The following is a 14,528-nucleotide window of genomic DNA, read 5'->3' on the forward strand; positions in this document are numbered from 1 at the left end:
TGATTAAATATTAAATAAATAATTACTTGGTGAACCATATTGCTATAAAATTTTTCCCTAATAACATTTCATCTCCACAGTTGGACAAAGATATTCTGCAAATCTGGGTTGGTATGTCTCATTACACTTATTCCTCCCTTTCTCTGCATTCCTATAATTCTTACTTTGAGTCTCTCATGTGACATTTCATCTGTATCTATAAGTAGCTATTAAATTATAAACTCCCTGAAGACAGGGTCTTTTTATTCATAAATGTCTCCCCCACAGAGTCTACCACAGCATTTTGCTTAAAGGATTTACTCAGTAGATGTTTGTTGAGTGAATTAATGAATTTAATCAGGGACCACATGGAATTGATTCAGTGAGGGATCCTCAAATGACAATTATATTACATATTTCCAGGCACCCTGCAATTTTCAATAGGTTTCTTAATGAATCTTACTCCCAATCATAGTGTAAAATGAAGAAAACCTACACCCTGATGAAATAGATGTGATTTCTCTCATAGTGACAAATTGTAGCAATATTTCCCTTTTAAATAAGGTCCTACTAACCTGAATGTTATATAAGATTCCGAGTTCTTTATCTGCTACATGAGAACTCAAAAGGGAATCAAATATGCTCATTAAACAAGACATATTTTCACTGAAATTGGTAAAACTATCAATTGCCATGATAAGTACTTCTACTACCAAAAGGTAGTTTGGCTTTGAAATTAGGAAGATCAGGTTCCAATGTCACATCTTACACTTATTATCTGTATGACAATAGGGGTGAAACAGTTAACTTCTCTGTGCTTGAATTTATTTATAACATTGAATTCTATTTGAAGTCTCTTATTGCTCTAAATCTATTATCCTATCAACTACAAAAACTACTGGATCCTGCCTGTTAGGAGATGAACACTAGGTTTAGTTTGACTTGGCTAATGTGTATGATATTTTTATCATCGTGTTATGTATAGCTTCTTCAGGGACAATTTCTAGTGTGTTTTATTCCATCTTAGTATTCCTAGAGCCTAGCATGGTGCTTTGAATGCAAAAGGCCCTTGATAAATGCTTATTGAATTAAGTTTATTCTTTCAAAGAATAGATCTCCAATTTGGACTTATAGCCACAGCAAATATGCTGCTTTGATACAGTATCTTCTTAAAGGAATACTAATATAGTCCAAATTTTCTTCTAAACCAGCTCCTAATTCCTAGTGGACACTTCTTCCTAGCTACAGACCAAAAAAGTGACCACTATTGCTTACAATTATTTAGAAATATCCTTATTTACCTTTATATGGAGAATTGACTCTTACCAACATTTCTAAAAAGAAAATTAAAATCTATGCTCATCTCGTCCCATGATCTGTGATAGAAGAAATGTTGAAATTCCATATTCATACAATTTTGCGATAAAACATAATCACTTTTTCTTTTTTTTCAAAAGACAGACTTAAATTGGATTTGAGCTTATGCACTGTCAAACCCAGATGGTGAACATAACCATTCAGGCATTCTCCAGTTCAAAAGTTAATTGAACCAAAACTAAGATTGTGATAATTGATAGGTTTGAAGTTATTCAACCAGAAGGATGGGTTAGTCTCATATATGGGGTTATTCAAAGTGGGTAGAAGGGAGGGGGAAGGGAATGACAGAGATAAGTAGGGAAGAAAATGGAATAAGAAATAAAAAGTCATGGAACAAACACACACACACATACATATCACACAAATACAGCATTATACAAGTTAATCAAACTATGTTACCTGTATGGTTCCACCTTGATCTTTTTATCTTTTTCCATTTGTTTACTAACAGGTTCAATTATGGACAGGATTTCTCCAAGATTGACTAAAATAAAAAGTGAGAGGAAAAAAGAAAAAGAAAAACAAGTTAGGTTTTAATTGTATGCTTCTGTTTCCAAGCTTTGAATGCATTTTTTCCAAATTAAATTGTGTAAGGGGCCTTTAAATGGGTGCCACAGCGCATCGGGAGATTGAGGCCTGGAAGTAATTTCTGTGGATATTAGGACTGCCCTTGGGCGGGATCCTGGCCATATTGAGATAGTTTCGTAATGGGTGACTCTCTCGCTGATTGGCTGTGTGTGACCTCACAGGCCCTATGTAAGCCCACTGCAGACAGCAACCGCCCTCTTTAACCTCGTGCTCTTCACCCTGGCTCCCCAGCCTGGGTGGCCAAGCCAAGATGGGTAGCCAAAAGAGGTAAGGGTTTTGGTAGTGAACACATGGGTCTTCTGACCAGGTGTTCACTCGGGAACCAACAAGTCAGGGCATCAAGTCAGGGCATTATGTGAGTAGGTATAATAAAGGCTTTTAAGATTACACGTGGTTGTTCTTGAGTGCACTACCAGTTATTAAGCTATAGATTCAAGAGATTGTGGCCAGAGACCTTTGAAGGTCTCAGAGGAGGCGAGCTGGGTAGAGTTCACACTGCAGAGGACAGTGGTCAAAGGTACTCTGGTGGGTCTAGGACAGACTAGTAATTGTAACTGCCAGGAGAGCACGTTACAAAATTGCAAATCATGGTTTTTTAATAACAAAAGGTAACACATTTTTTTCAAATAAATTACTAATGCACAAAGACTCCAAAAACACATTTGAATTTTTTGGGGGTTTTTTGGTAGGTTTTTTTGTTTGTTTTTATCCCATGTTACTCATATGTTTTGCAATTACTGAAATTAAGGACTCCAAGGTATAGAGCAAATGAACAACATGCATCATGATGGAAAAAGCTTCTGAACTAGTGTCAACAACTCCACAGCACATAAATATAAATGTAAAGAATTTTTTAAAAAATTATCAACACAATAATTATAATTATAGAGATGATAACAATGATGATACTTAGTTGTTAGATGGTGTTTATTTACACTCTTAAAATCATTCTGCAATTGTGTGGTTATACAAATAAGAACACTTAGAAATCCAGAAAAGTCAGTTGGCCAGAGAGAGCCCTGGTTTGGAGTCTGGCATCCACATTCAAATCTAATATTCACTAGCTGTGACAATTTCAGCAGTTCATATTATCTCAGTTTCCTCATTTGCAAAGTCTAAGTTTCTTCCTAGTTCAAATGGATAAGAACCAGATCTATGATTTTATTAATACAGGAAACTTCCAGATAAAAACTCCTGCCAGTTCAGTTTGATAGAGCCTTAGAGAGTGTCCAAGAACATTAAGAGGTAAAGTTACTTTCCCAGGGTCATACAGTCATGCTCTGTCAAATATAATGCATGTACTTCTCTGCATTGAGGTCAGCTTTTAATCCACTCTAAAGCATTTCATCTCTCTCTAGCTCTAAATCCTATGGAAATTTTTTAAATGCTCCAAATTTATCTTTAATGTAGGAAGACAGGCATGTTAATTCACTGCTGGTAGAGCTGTGAATCAGTTCAACTCTTCTGGAAAATAATTTGAAAATTATGCAAGAAAAGTTACAAAACTGTTCATTCTTTGACCCAGCAAGCCTACTGAGTTTATACTCAAAGGAGATTATTGACAGCAAGAGAAGACTCATCTGTCCAAAATTATCACAGCAGCACTATTTATAATAGCAAAAAGTTAGAAACAAAATATGAACCCAATGACTAGGAACAGTTGAACAAATATAGTACATGAGTGTAATGGAATATCACTAAACATTAAGAAATGAATATAAGAAATTTGGAGGAATATGAAAAGACTGTATGAAGAGATACAGAGTAAAAACAGAACTCAAAGAACAATATGACAACAAACTCTTCACAAAGAGGCAACACAACTATTTAAATAGAATGGGCAATGTTAATACTATACTATCAAAATTAATTATAATCTATCTTTCTGTTCAAAATTGTTAAATTATGTTCAGGGAAAATACTTTGGAAGACGGTTGGTTTATACATTTGTTGTGAAGTATCTGTTGTATGGAAACAGAATTTTTTTTTAATCTTAATAAAATTTATTTTTAAAGTAATTAATAGGTCAAATAAAATTTATTTTAAAAGTAATTAATAGGTCATTTAACATTTGAAAAGACTAATGTCAAGAAGAGCCAAATACATTTTTTTTTTAAACTGAGATGGCTATAATCAGCCCTTTTTTGTCATAGCAAAGAACTGGAAACTTAGTGTGATGCCCATCAGTTGGGGAATTACTGATTAAGTTATAGTATATGAATATAAAGAAATATTATTGTTCTATAAGAAATAATCAGCAGGATGACTTCAGAAAACCTGGAAAGACTTATATAAACTGAGTGAAATGAGCAAAACCAAGAGGAATATTGAACATAGCAATACCAAGATTATATGATGATCAACTGTGATGAACTTGGCCTTTTTCAACACTGAAGTGATTCAAGGCAATTCCAACTTGTAATAAAAAGAGCCATCCACATGCAAAGAGAAAACTATGGAGTCTGAATATGGATCAAAGCATAGCAATTTCACCTTTTGTAATTGTTGTTTTTCTTTTTTTTTCTTTTTTTTTCCTTTTGATCTGATTTTTCTTGCACAGCATGACAAATATGGAAATATGTTTAGAAGAATTGCACATGTTTTTAACCTATATCAGACTGCTTGCTATCTAGGAGAGGAGGGATTAGTAAAAGAAAAAAGTTCATTGAAATACAAGGTTTTGCAGGTGAATGTTGAGAACTAACTTTATATGTATTTAGTTAAAAAAAAAAAACTATTAAAAGTTTTAAAATGTTGGCTGAATGAAGGCATGGAATCTTAAGATTCTTAGTCTTTTCTCAGAAGGCCTATAATCCAAAATAGGCATGAACAGGAACACACTTTGTTTCTGAAATTTTTATCCTTGGTGTTACCCTCTGAAGTCAAGCAGAACAAGTTAAATCCATTTTATAGGTAACTGTCCTTCAAATTCGGGAAAGTGCATATCATGTCTCCTACCCCAATCATATCAAGTCTTCTCTTTTCTCCAATTAATGGAAAATAGTTGAACACATTACTACAAATGAGTTCAATGGAGCATCACTATGCCAAAAAAATGAATATAACATACTCAGAGAAACACAGGAAGTGTGTATGAAGATCCAGGATGAAGAAAGCAGGACCCCAAAAATAGCTGACTAAAACAATATAATCCCAATTCATTCAATTAATTCTCACATGAGATGGTTTGACCCTTACCATTCTGGTCATTTCTTGTGTATATGCTCTGATGTTCTCCAGAACTGATATAGTCTAATCATGACAGAGTACAGGGAGACCACAATCTTCTTCACTCTGGACATAATACCCATTGCAACCTTAGACCAGGAAAATGATTTCCTAACTATATTAGAAAGATCTAGGATTTTCAAAGTCCAGCAGTAAAGACACATACTTAGCTGATCTAACTATTGAAGGATACAAACTTAATTAGTGGATATACACTAAAGTATACAGGTCATGTGCATAAAATCCCACTATTACCTAAGATCAAGATCCCCATTTTGGCCTATTTAGGGAATATGAAGTTATAATAGAACAGTATCGCATATAAATACATATATGTTGATATTTATGCTTATTATTCGTTAGTCATTCAGTTAGTCTAATTAACCCTTCTGACCTCATGGACCAGAGAACACAATGAGGTTTTCTTGGCAAAGATACTGTAGTGGTTTACCGTTTCCTTCTCCAGTGGATTAAGACAAACAGAGATTAAGTCACTAAACTCAGAGACAAACTCAAATGTTCCTGACCCCAGACCCAGTGATATACCCACTATAGCAACTTATTGCCTCAATAGTACATAAACACAGACACACACACACACACGCAGACACACATACATATATATATACATATATATATATATATATATATATATATATATATATATATATATATATATACATATATATATACACACAAAAGCATAACTAACTTAAAACTGCACTAAGAATTTTGAAACAACTTATATATGTGTATATATATATATATATATATATATTTGCAGGTATATATATATTTTTTTTTCAGGTACATACACACATGTATTCTGTGCATGTATAGTCTTCACTAAGGGAAAAGACAATAATTGATTATAGATTCATAAACAGAGCTAGAAACAAGTCAAGTCATTGAGTACAAGATTAAGTGATTTTGTCTGAGATTATACAATTAGCTGCAGAACAAGGATTAGAATACAAATCCTGATTTCAGAGACAGAGCTTTTCCATTACTCCCCCATTGCCTCTTCTTAATATGCAAACTTCTTGACCTTTCTGCAGCATTTTGATTATTGATTACTTTGCTTCATAAATACTCTCTCTACTCTGGGTGTCTTGGTCCTTTTTCTCCTTTTTGTCTCATTGCTTCTCAACTCAATAAATATGGTTGTTTCCTCTTTAGCTTTGTCCTAGGTTTTCTCTTGATAATTTCTTGAAAGATGATGTCCAGGCTCTTTTTCTGATAATGACTTTCAAGTAGACCCAATAATTTTTAAATTCTCTCTCCTGGATCTATTTTCCAGATCAATTATTTTTCCAATGAGATTGAAATTTTTACTCTATTTTTTCTTTTTCCTTTTGGTTTTGCTTTATTGTATCTTAATTTCTCAAAAAGTCGTTAGCTTCTTCTATTTGCTCAATTCTATTTTTTAAGGAATTATTTTACTCAATGAGCTTTTGTACATACTTTTCCAATTGGCCAATTTTGCTTTTTTAGGCCCTCTTCCTTGATTTTCAAAATCCTTTTTGAGCTCTTCCATGCTCTGAGTCCAATTCTTATTTTTCTTGGGTGCTTTAGATATAGGACTTTTGACTTTGTTATCATCTTCTGAATGTTTAGTTTTGATTTTCCTCGTCACCATAATTACTTTCTATGGTCAAAAGCATTTTTTGTTTTCTGCTCATTTTCCTAGCCTATTTACTTAGCTTTTAACTCTTTTTTAAAGTAGGATCTGTTTCCAAGGTGGAGAGTGCACTGTCCCAAACTTCAGGGATTTTGTGCAGCTGTTTTCAAAGATCCTTCCTGATCACAAGCATTTTTTTCGGCCCTGCAGGTGTTAGAAATGTCCCTGCCCTACTGTAGCTATAAGATCTATGTGCCTGATCAACTGAGTTATGCTTTGCTGATGGCTCAGGCCTCAGGGTTGGGGGCAGAACTGTACTGGAGCGACCTGCACTGGAAAGGTCTATGACATGAGGGTAGGTGCTGGTCCAGGGCTGGGGCTGGGATTGGGACTGTGATGGCCCATCCTACACGAGGACTGCATGTTGGACTCCCACAAGGTATTACAGACCCTTTCTGTAGACCCTCCAAGTTCTTTTTGGCTGGAAAAAGTTCTACTCCATCTTTTTGTGTGTTCTGATGCTCTAAAATTTGTTTAGAGTCATTTTTTAAAGGAATTTGGAACAGTTTGGGGAAGAGATTGGCAGAGTACCTGCTTTTTACTCTACCATCTTGGCTCCCATCTTCTTTTTTCTTATACAGTCTCTCTCTTGGTGGTCTCATCATCTCCTATAGATTCGATAATCATCTCTGTGTTGATCAATCCTAGATCTCTCAATCTAGCCCAGTTTCTTTCCTGAGCTTCATTTACATATAGTTGACGTGTCTACCAGGGTATCCTGCAGGCAATTCAATCAAACTCAGCATGTTCAAACAGAACTTATCTTCTCCTCCTCCAAAAATCATAATTCTGATTTTCCCTGTTACTATAATCCTACGATTTATAATCTTGATGATATTCTTGACTTTCACTTTTCACCATAAATACCCAATCACTTATCTCCATATGTCCCCTCCTCTCGAGTCACACAGCCACCACAATTATCAGACCTTGCCTGGATTGTTACAAAAACCTCTTAATTGCTCTCCCATTTTCCCCACTCCAATCTGTCCTCCCTATAGTTACTAAGTGATTTTTCAAAAAACATATATTTGGGGACAAGTATGTGATATAGTGGATAAATCACTGGTCTGGACTTAGAAGGAACTGAGTATAAAGGTAGGCTCAGACACTTACAAGCTGTGTGACCCTGAACAAGTCATTTAATCCAATTGAGTCCAAAAAACAAAAGATGTAAAAGCATAGGTTTAACTGTATCAACTCTCCTCCCCCCATTCCCTCAAAAATTTTAATAGTTTCCTGTTATTTCTGGGATCAAATATATACTTTTTAAAAGATAGTTTAAGCTGTTATAACTTGCCTCTTCCTACCTTTCCAGTGTTATTTGCTACTGTTCTTCACATGTTTTACAATCTAGTTATACTGGCTTATTTCATGTTCTTCATACAAAACATTCCTTCTCTTTTTCTCAATCTTTGCATTGGCTGAGCTCACCCTTCACTGTTCTCCTCTTATAATCCCTCATCTCTTTTTCAAGATCTTTCTCATATTTCACGGGAAGCTTTTCCTGGTCCCTGCCATCCATTCCAGGTATAATGTCTTTAACCTCTAAAATTTCATTAAACTGAGACCTCTTAAAGACCTTAGTTAAAAGGGCTGTATGGACTAAACTGAGTGAAGACTTTCTCATAAGGATGTGATTTCGACTATGCCTTAATTATGACTTGAGATTTCAATAACAAGTTAAGGTACTTAACTAAAAAGCTGCAAGTATCCAAATGTCTTACATGAACATTCCTTTCCTTTGTCCCACCTCTTAATTAGCATTTAAGTACTTCTTTTAAAGGCAATTTATTCTTTTGTTTCTGGGATAGATTTCTATGTTTAGAGCATAACTGGACTCCTCTAGACAGTGGGAGAAAAGGTCAAGGGGGTGGGGGTCCTGTTGTATTTATCTTGCGTTTTGCGCTTTGTGCTTTGTACTTCTTTACTGACAATACCTTGTCAGATGGAGTTGCCCTTTCTTGTGATATAAATCCCTTATTGTTTTGTCTTTCTCTGAGAGTCTCTGATTGTTTTTGTAGTCACTACCGTCCCACACAAAGCCAAAGTCTCCCACTGCATGCAGGCCCATCTCTTTCTAGTGTCAGTCTGACCTATAATATCTTGCCACTAGACCCAAATGGCTCTGGAGGAGAAAATGAGGCAAGTAACCGTGTCCAGCCCTCCCTCACTTAAATCCAATTCACTTGTATGTCATGAGGTCACCTCCCTGATGTCATGTACATCTTCAAGAACAAAGGAAAAACAACAACAACCTTCTCTCTATCTAGTCTATATGTATCTTGTAAATATTTATTCATATACATACTGCCTCTTCCACTAGAATACAAACAACTACCATATGTATATATATATATATATATATATATATATATATATATATATATATATATATATATATATATATATATATATATATATATATGTACATATATATATATACATATATATATAATGTGTATATACACACACACACACACACACACATATATATATAGTCTGCATGAATCTTTTTTCTTTTTTAAAAAATTAATTGTTTTAGTGACCCTGGGCAAGTCACTTAACCCCAATTGCCTAAGCAAATATATATATATATATATATATATATATATATATATATATATATATATTAGATTGTTTTATTTTTTTCTGGTTATACATGTATATTAATTTTTAAAAACATTTCTTTATGAATCATGTTGGGAGAGAAAATCAAAACAAAAGGGAAAGACCACAATCAGAAAGAAAAAAAAATGAACATAGAATGTGTTGATTTACATTCAGTCTCCTTAGTTCTTTTTCTGGATGCAGATGGCATTTTCTAATCAAAGTATATTGGGATTGTTGTAGAATTGCTGAACCTCTGAGAAGAACCAAGTCTTTCATAACTGATCTTCACATAATCTTGCCATTACTGTGTACAATGTATTTATTCTCAGTTCTGCTTGTTTCACTCAGTATCAGTTCATGTAAATCTTTCCAGATCTTTCTAAAATCAGTTTATCATTTTTTTTAAAACAATAATATTCTATTACTTTCATGTACCATAACTTATTCAGGCATCCCTCAATTTATGGATATTCACTTCTTTTCCAATTCTTTGCTATCAACAAAAAGAGCTGCTACAAACATTTTTGCACATGTACCTAGTTTGATCTTACTCTGATATGGGGTATGAGATGTAGGTCTATGTCAAGTTTCTGTTTTCCAGGATTCCCAGCAATTTTGTGAAATAGTGAGATTTTTATCCCAGAAGTTCAAGTTTGGGAATTTATCAAATATTAGATTACTATAGTCTGTAATGCCAGAGAAACTGAGCAAGATAGAGATTAGAGAACGATTTAATAATTTATTAAATGGGAGATATTTACTGAGACCAAATGGATCTATGGCTTGGTCCCAGGGCTGAACCAAACTATCGTCTCAAAGAATCCAGTGGCGAATGTCACTCAGATTCTTTTATAGGGTTACAAGAACTATGACATAATGGGGGCTGTACCTGGATGGGGATGAACTATTGGGGGGAGGAACCTAGGATGAGGATGACATAATGGAGGGAAGTACTGGAGAGGCTCCTGATATTCTAATGATATCTAAAATGGATCAAGACCTTTATCCCATCAAACATTAAGAGGGAATGACTATAGCCTAAGGTTTAAGATATAAGACCTTTACCCAAACACTAAGAGGGAATGGTGGTTATAACCTGAGGCAGAGTAACTGAATAGGACAACTAGGGAAACTTGGGTTAGGACATTAAAAGAGAACTGTGGCTCATGTAGTCATTGATTATTATGTCACGTATATGTAACCTATTCCACTGATCCACCACTATTTCTTAGCCAGTACCAAATGGTTTTGATGACTGCTGCTTTATACAATAGTGTTTATGTGTCTGATACTGCTAGGCCACCATCGTTTGTATTTTTTTTTTTCATTAATTCCCTGATATTCTTGCCCTTTTGTTTTTCCAGATGAAATTTTTTTTATTATTTTTCTAGCTCCAAAAAATAATTTTTAGCAGCTTGATTGGTATGGCATTGAACAAGTAGACCAATTTAGGTGGAATTGTAATTTTTATTATATTAGCAATCTATCCATGAGCAATTGATTTTCTTCCAGTTGTTTAGATGTGATTTTATTTGTGCAAGAAATGCTTTGTAATTGTGTTCATGTAATTCTTAGGTTTATCTTGGCAGGTAGACACTCAAATATTTTATTTTATCTATAATTATTTTAAATGGAATTTCTATCTCTTGCTGATGGGCTTTGTTAGTAATATATAGAAATGCTGATGATTTGTGTAGGTTTATTTTATATCCTGCATAATCTGTACCTTGTATATATTGATTCATTTACATATTGTTTCTTCTACTAAAATATAAATTCCTTGAAGATAGGGATCCATTGTTTTCTTTGTGTCTCAAATGCTTGGCATAGTACCTTGGCCCATAGTGAGCACTTAAGCACTTCATAAATGCTTGTTGATTCACAAGCTTTGAAAAAATGCACATAGTTTTATAGAAATGAGGATACTTTAGGTAAATGAGAAGTAGAAATCATTAGAGTCTGCATGGGCCAGTGAGGACAGCAATCAAATTAGAGAAGAAGATGAATGGTAGGAAGGGCTAGAATACCAAAGTAGAACAATAATCAGAGCAGAAGAATTCCTATTCTCTATGATAGGAAAGAGGGAGTTGTTGAAGTCTTGGATTCCAGCCTTAGAGCTCTTATTATGTGGTCCTGAAAATACCTCTTAATTACTTTGAACTTATTTGCTCCCCTCAACACAAAATATGCCCAGCATAAAATATTTTCCCATCCTTAATCGGACTTTCTATGGATAATAGCAGTTTGATAGGAAGTGAGGCTAGAAAACTAGCCTCAGAGTAAGGAAACCCTTTGAGATATACTAACCATAAGATTCTGAGCAACTCCCAGCTTCTCTATAATTACAATTGTTCCAGTCAAATTTAACCATTTTTGTTCTAAAAAGGACAAGTAGGAAGAGAATAAAGAATCTGAAAACTAAGTTATAGGAAGAACAGTTGAAGGATTTAGAGGTTGGGAGGTTTGAAAAGGATTTAGAGGTTGGGAGGTTTGAAAAGGGAATACTTGAGGAGAAATGAAGCATATGGTCCCTATATTCAAATATTTAAAGGGTTATCCTACAGAAAACAGACTGGATTATAGCTTTATCAGAGGATGAGCAAGATAATAAGTGTAAGAGATTTTCTGAGCAGCGTAAGGATTTGGAGTTCAAATTTCATTTCTATTGTATGATCTTTGGGAAGATATTTAACTTCTCTGACTCAGTTCCCTCAGTAAGATGAAGCTATACTTTAAAAAGTTCTGATGAAGATCAAATGCAATAATACAAAACTGAAAGCATCATATAAATACTAGGTATAATTAGAATTTAGAATTGTAGCTATGAATGAACAAAAACTATAGGCAAATCATTGTGCAAGTGTAGATACAAATAGAAAAGATAATCCATGTTCCCAAGGAGCTCAAATTCTAATGGGGAGATATCGCATATAGGATTTAGCTGCAAGTCAAATGGAGTTTTTTGACACTTGCCTAGGCTTCCTGTTCTGTCCCTCAGAGTTTCAAAAATGGAATGGACTGCCTTGATAGATAGTGAGTTCAACATCACTTGAAATGTTCCAGTAGAGTTTGAGTAGTTAGGAATGTCACTAAGAGGATTTCTATATCTGATAGACAAATGGAGTCAAATGCCTCTAAGGTCCATTCTAACTGGGGAATGATCTTCTTTAAGATCTACAGCTTACTTCCACACCACATAGCAAGTGACTATTTGCACCTAGAATAGAAAAACAGTGGCCATATCCACGCAAGTATGCAATCTCAGTTTATGTCTAATGCAAGTCATACTGAGACCATTACTCACTTAACAATACTGATAAGCCACTCTAGAAATTTAGTAAAAGAGGCTCATCACTCAATCAAAAACTATTTCAGATGGAAGAATACAAATCATTAACTTTGTAATTAATAAATCCATTATACATGTGTTTGCACATATGCATATATAAAATATGTGTGTAAATATACACATATATATTCCCCAACTCAGTTTTTCTAACTTTTAACAACAGAACAACAGCATTCATTTAGTTATTTTAAAAATTTCACAGTATTCCCTCTCTCCTTGCAAAAGAAAAAAAATGTTTCTTATTAATATATGGGATATTTTGCCAAGTAAATCTCAAGGCCAAAATATACAAGAAAATGGAATAGAATACAGAGAAGTTTTTGTAAACTTCTTTTCTTGGACCACACTGATTGTTCAGGAGTTTGACAGGTAGGTTAAAGTTTTGAGTTTTTATTGCTACTTTTGGCTCTTACCAAGAGTTTCTGGAACTGTGATTACTCTAGGTTACCTGATAGGGATTTCCTTCCTTGAGATATAAGATTTTTTTTCCAGGATATATATAAAACCACAGATCATGTCTCTTATACTTACTTTGTCACTCTGGGCAAGTCATTTTGCCTCTCACATTACTGTTTCCTCATAAAATGAGTATAATATTTCCCTATAATTCCAATAACATATACCTATAAAATGAAGGTAATAATAGTACTTATGCATTGGATCAGAATGAGATCAGATGGATCAAATGAGAATATATATATATATAGCTTTGTACAACTTAAAAGTGAAATATAAATGCTAGCTATGATAATTATTATTATTCTATGACCCAAATAAAAAACTTACACGTATGTGCATACAGAGATGAATCATTCATAGGAAAACCTAAATCTGAGTCCTAACAACAGATTTCCAGGAACTTTGTTTGATGTGATATTACTGGGAAAAAAAAATCTAGTTTTCTGGATTAGACTTTTCTGTGATAGATTATCTCTACATTAGATACTTTATCATTCCCCACTCTTCCTCTCTGGTAACCCTCCCCCATCCCTCTTTTGGAAAAACACTATATCTTCTTTGCTGGAAAGTTATGACTCTGAGTGAAAAGGCATATTTGACACAAGATGCAGTAAACCAATCCAATATTCATTCAGTCTGGAACAATTGTTCCTCAGTATAAAACGCATGCCCTCTTCTGCCTTAGGGAGAGACTTTGTTGAGAGAGTCAGTACCTGAGTTGTGCTTAAGGAGCGCAAGAGCAATAACCCAAAGTCCAGTTGAGGTGGGTCATCTGCCACAAATTCAATTCTTTTTTTTTCCCCCTCCTTTTATAACCTAAAGGTAACTTCACTCAAGGCTTAGATACTGGAGTTACTCCAAATTGAGGATGTAATCTACCCTCTGTGGTGACATAATGACATCCTTACAAGGATCTTCCCAAAACTCCAATTCCTTGTCATATCCTCCATAGCCATCTCAAATTAAGTCATTTTCACTTGTCAATTAAAACATAATAAATAAAACCTATTGCTTTTTGCATCAATGACTGTCTCATTGATTCTATGGAATTTCAAAGTCCCCCAAAAGTTACCCCAATGGACTTGTTTTCCTTTAGTCATAATACAATTATACTTCTTAACATGTTGCTTTGCCAGATGTAAAAGAAGTATAATAAAGGCAGGACTAAAATCATATTAGAAGAACTAAAGTTGTAGCATCTTTTTTTTTTTTTTAAGATTTTTTTTTCCTATGAGCCATGCCCATCTTATCCCT

General features: G+C 34.2%; 1 protein-coding gene across 5 annotated transcripts in view; it reads right to left on the reverse strand.

Annotated features, from left to right (window-relative positions):
* The window catches only part of IQCM (IQ motif containing M), a 491,365-nt gene that overhangs the window by 356,539 nt on the left and 120,298 nt on the right, over window positions 1-14,528 (reverse strand). For all 5 annotated transcript variants that reach the window (XM_074276433.1, XM_074276430.1, XM_074276434.1 and 2 more), the window contains one exon: window positions 1,756-1,840. In XM_074276433.1, the coding sequence (XP_074132534.1) occupies window positions 1,756-1,840 (85 nt within the window). The remainder of the gene's footprint in view (window positions 1-1,755; window positions 1,841-14,528) is intronic.

The sequence above is a fragment of the Sminthopsis crassicaudata genome, chromosome 6, assembly GCF_048593235.1.
Source record: "Sminthopsis crassicaudata isolate SCR6 chromosome 6, ASM4859323v1, whole genome shotgun sequence".
In the NCBI taxonomy this organism is placed as follows: Eukaryota; Metazoa; Chordata; class Mammalia; order Dasyuromorphia; family Dasyuridae; genus Sminthopsis; species Sminthopsis crassicaudata.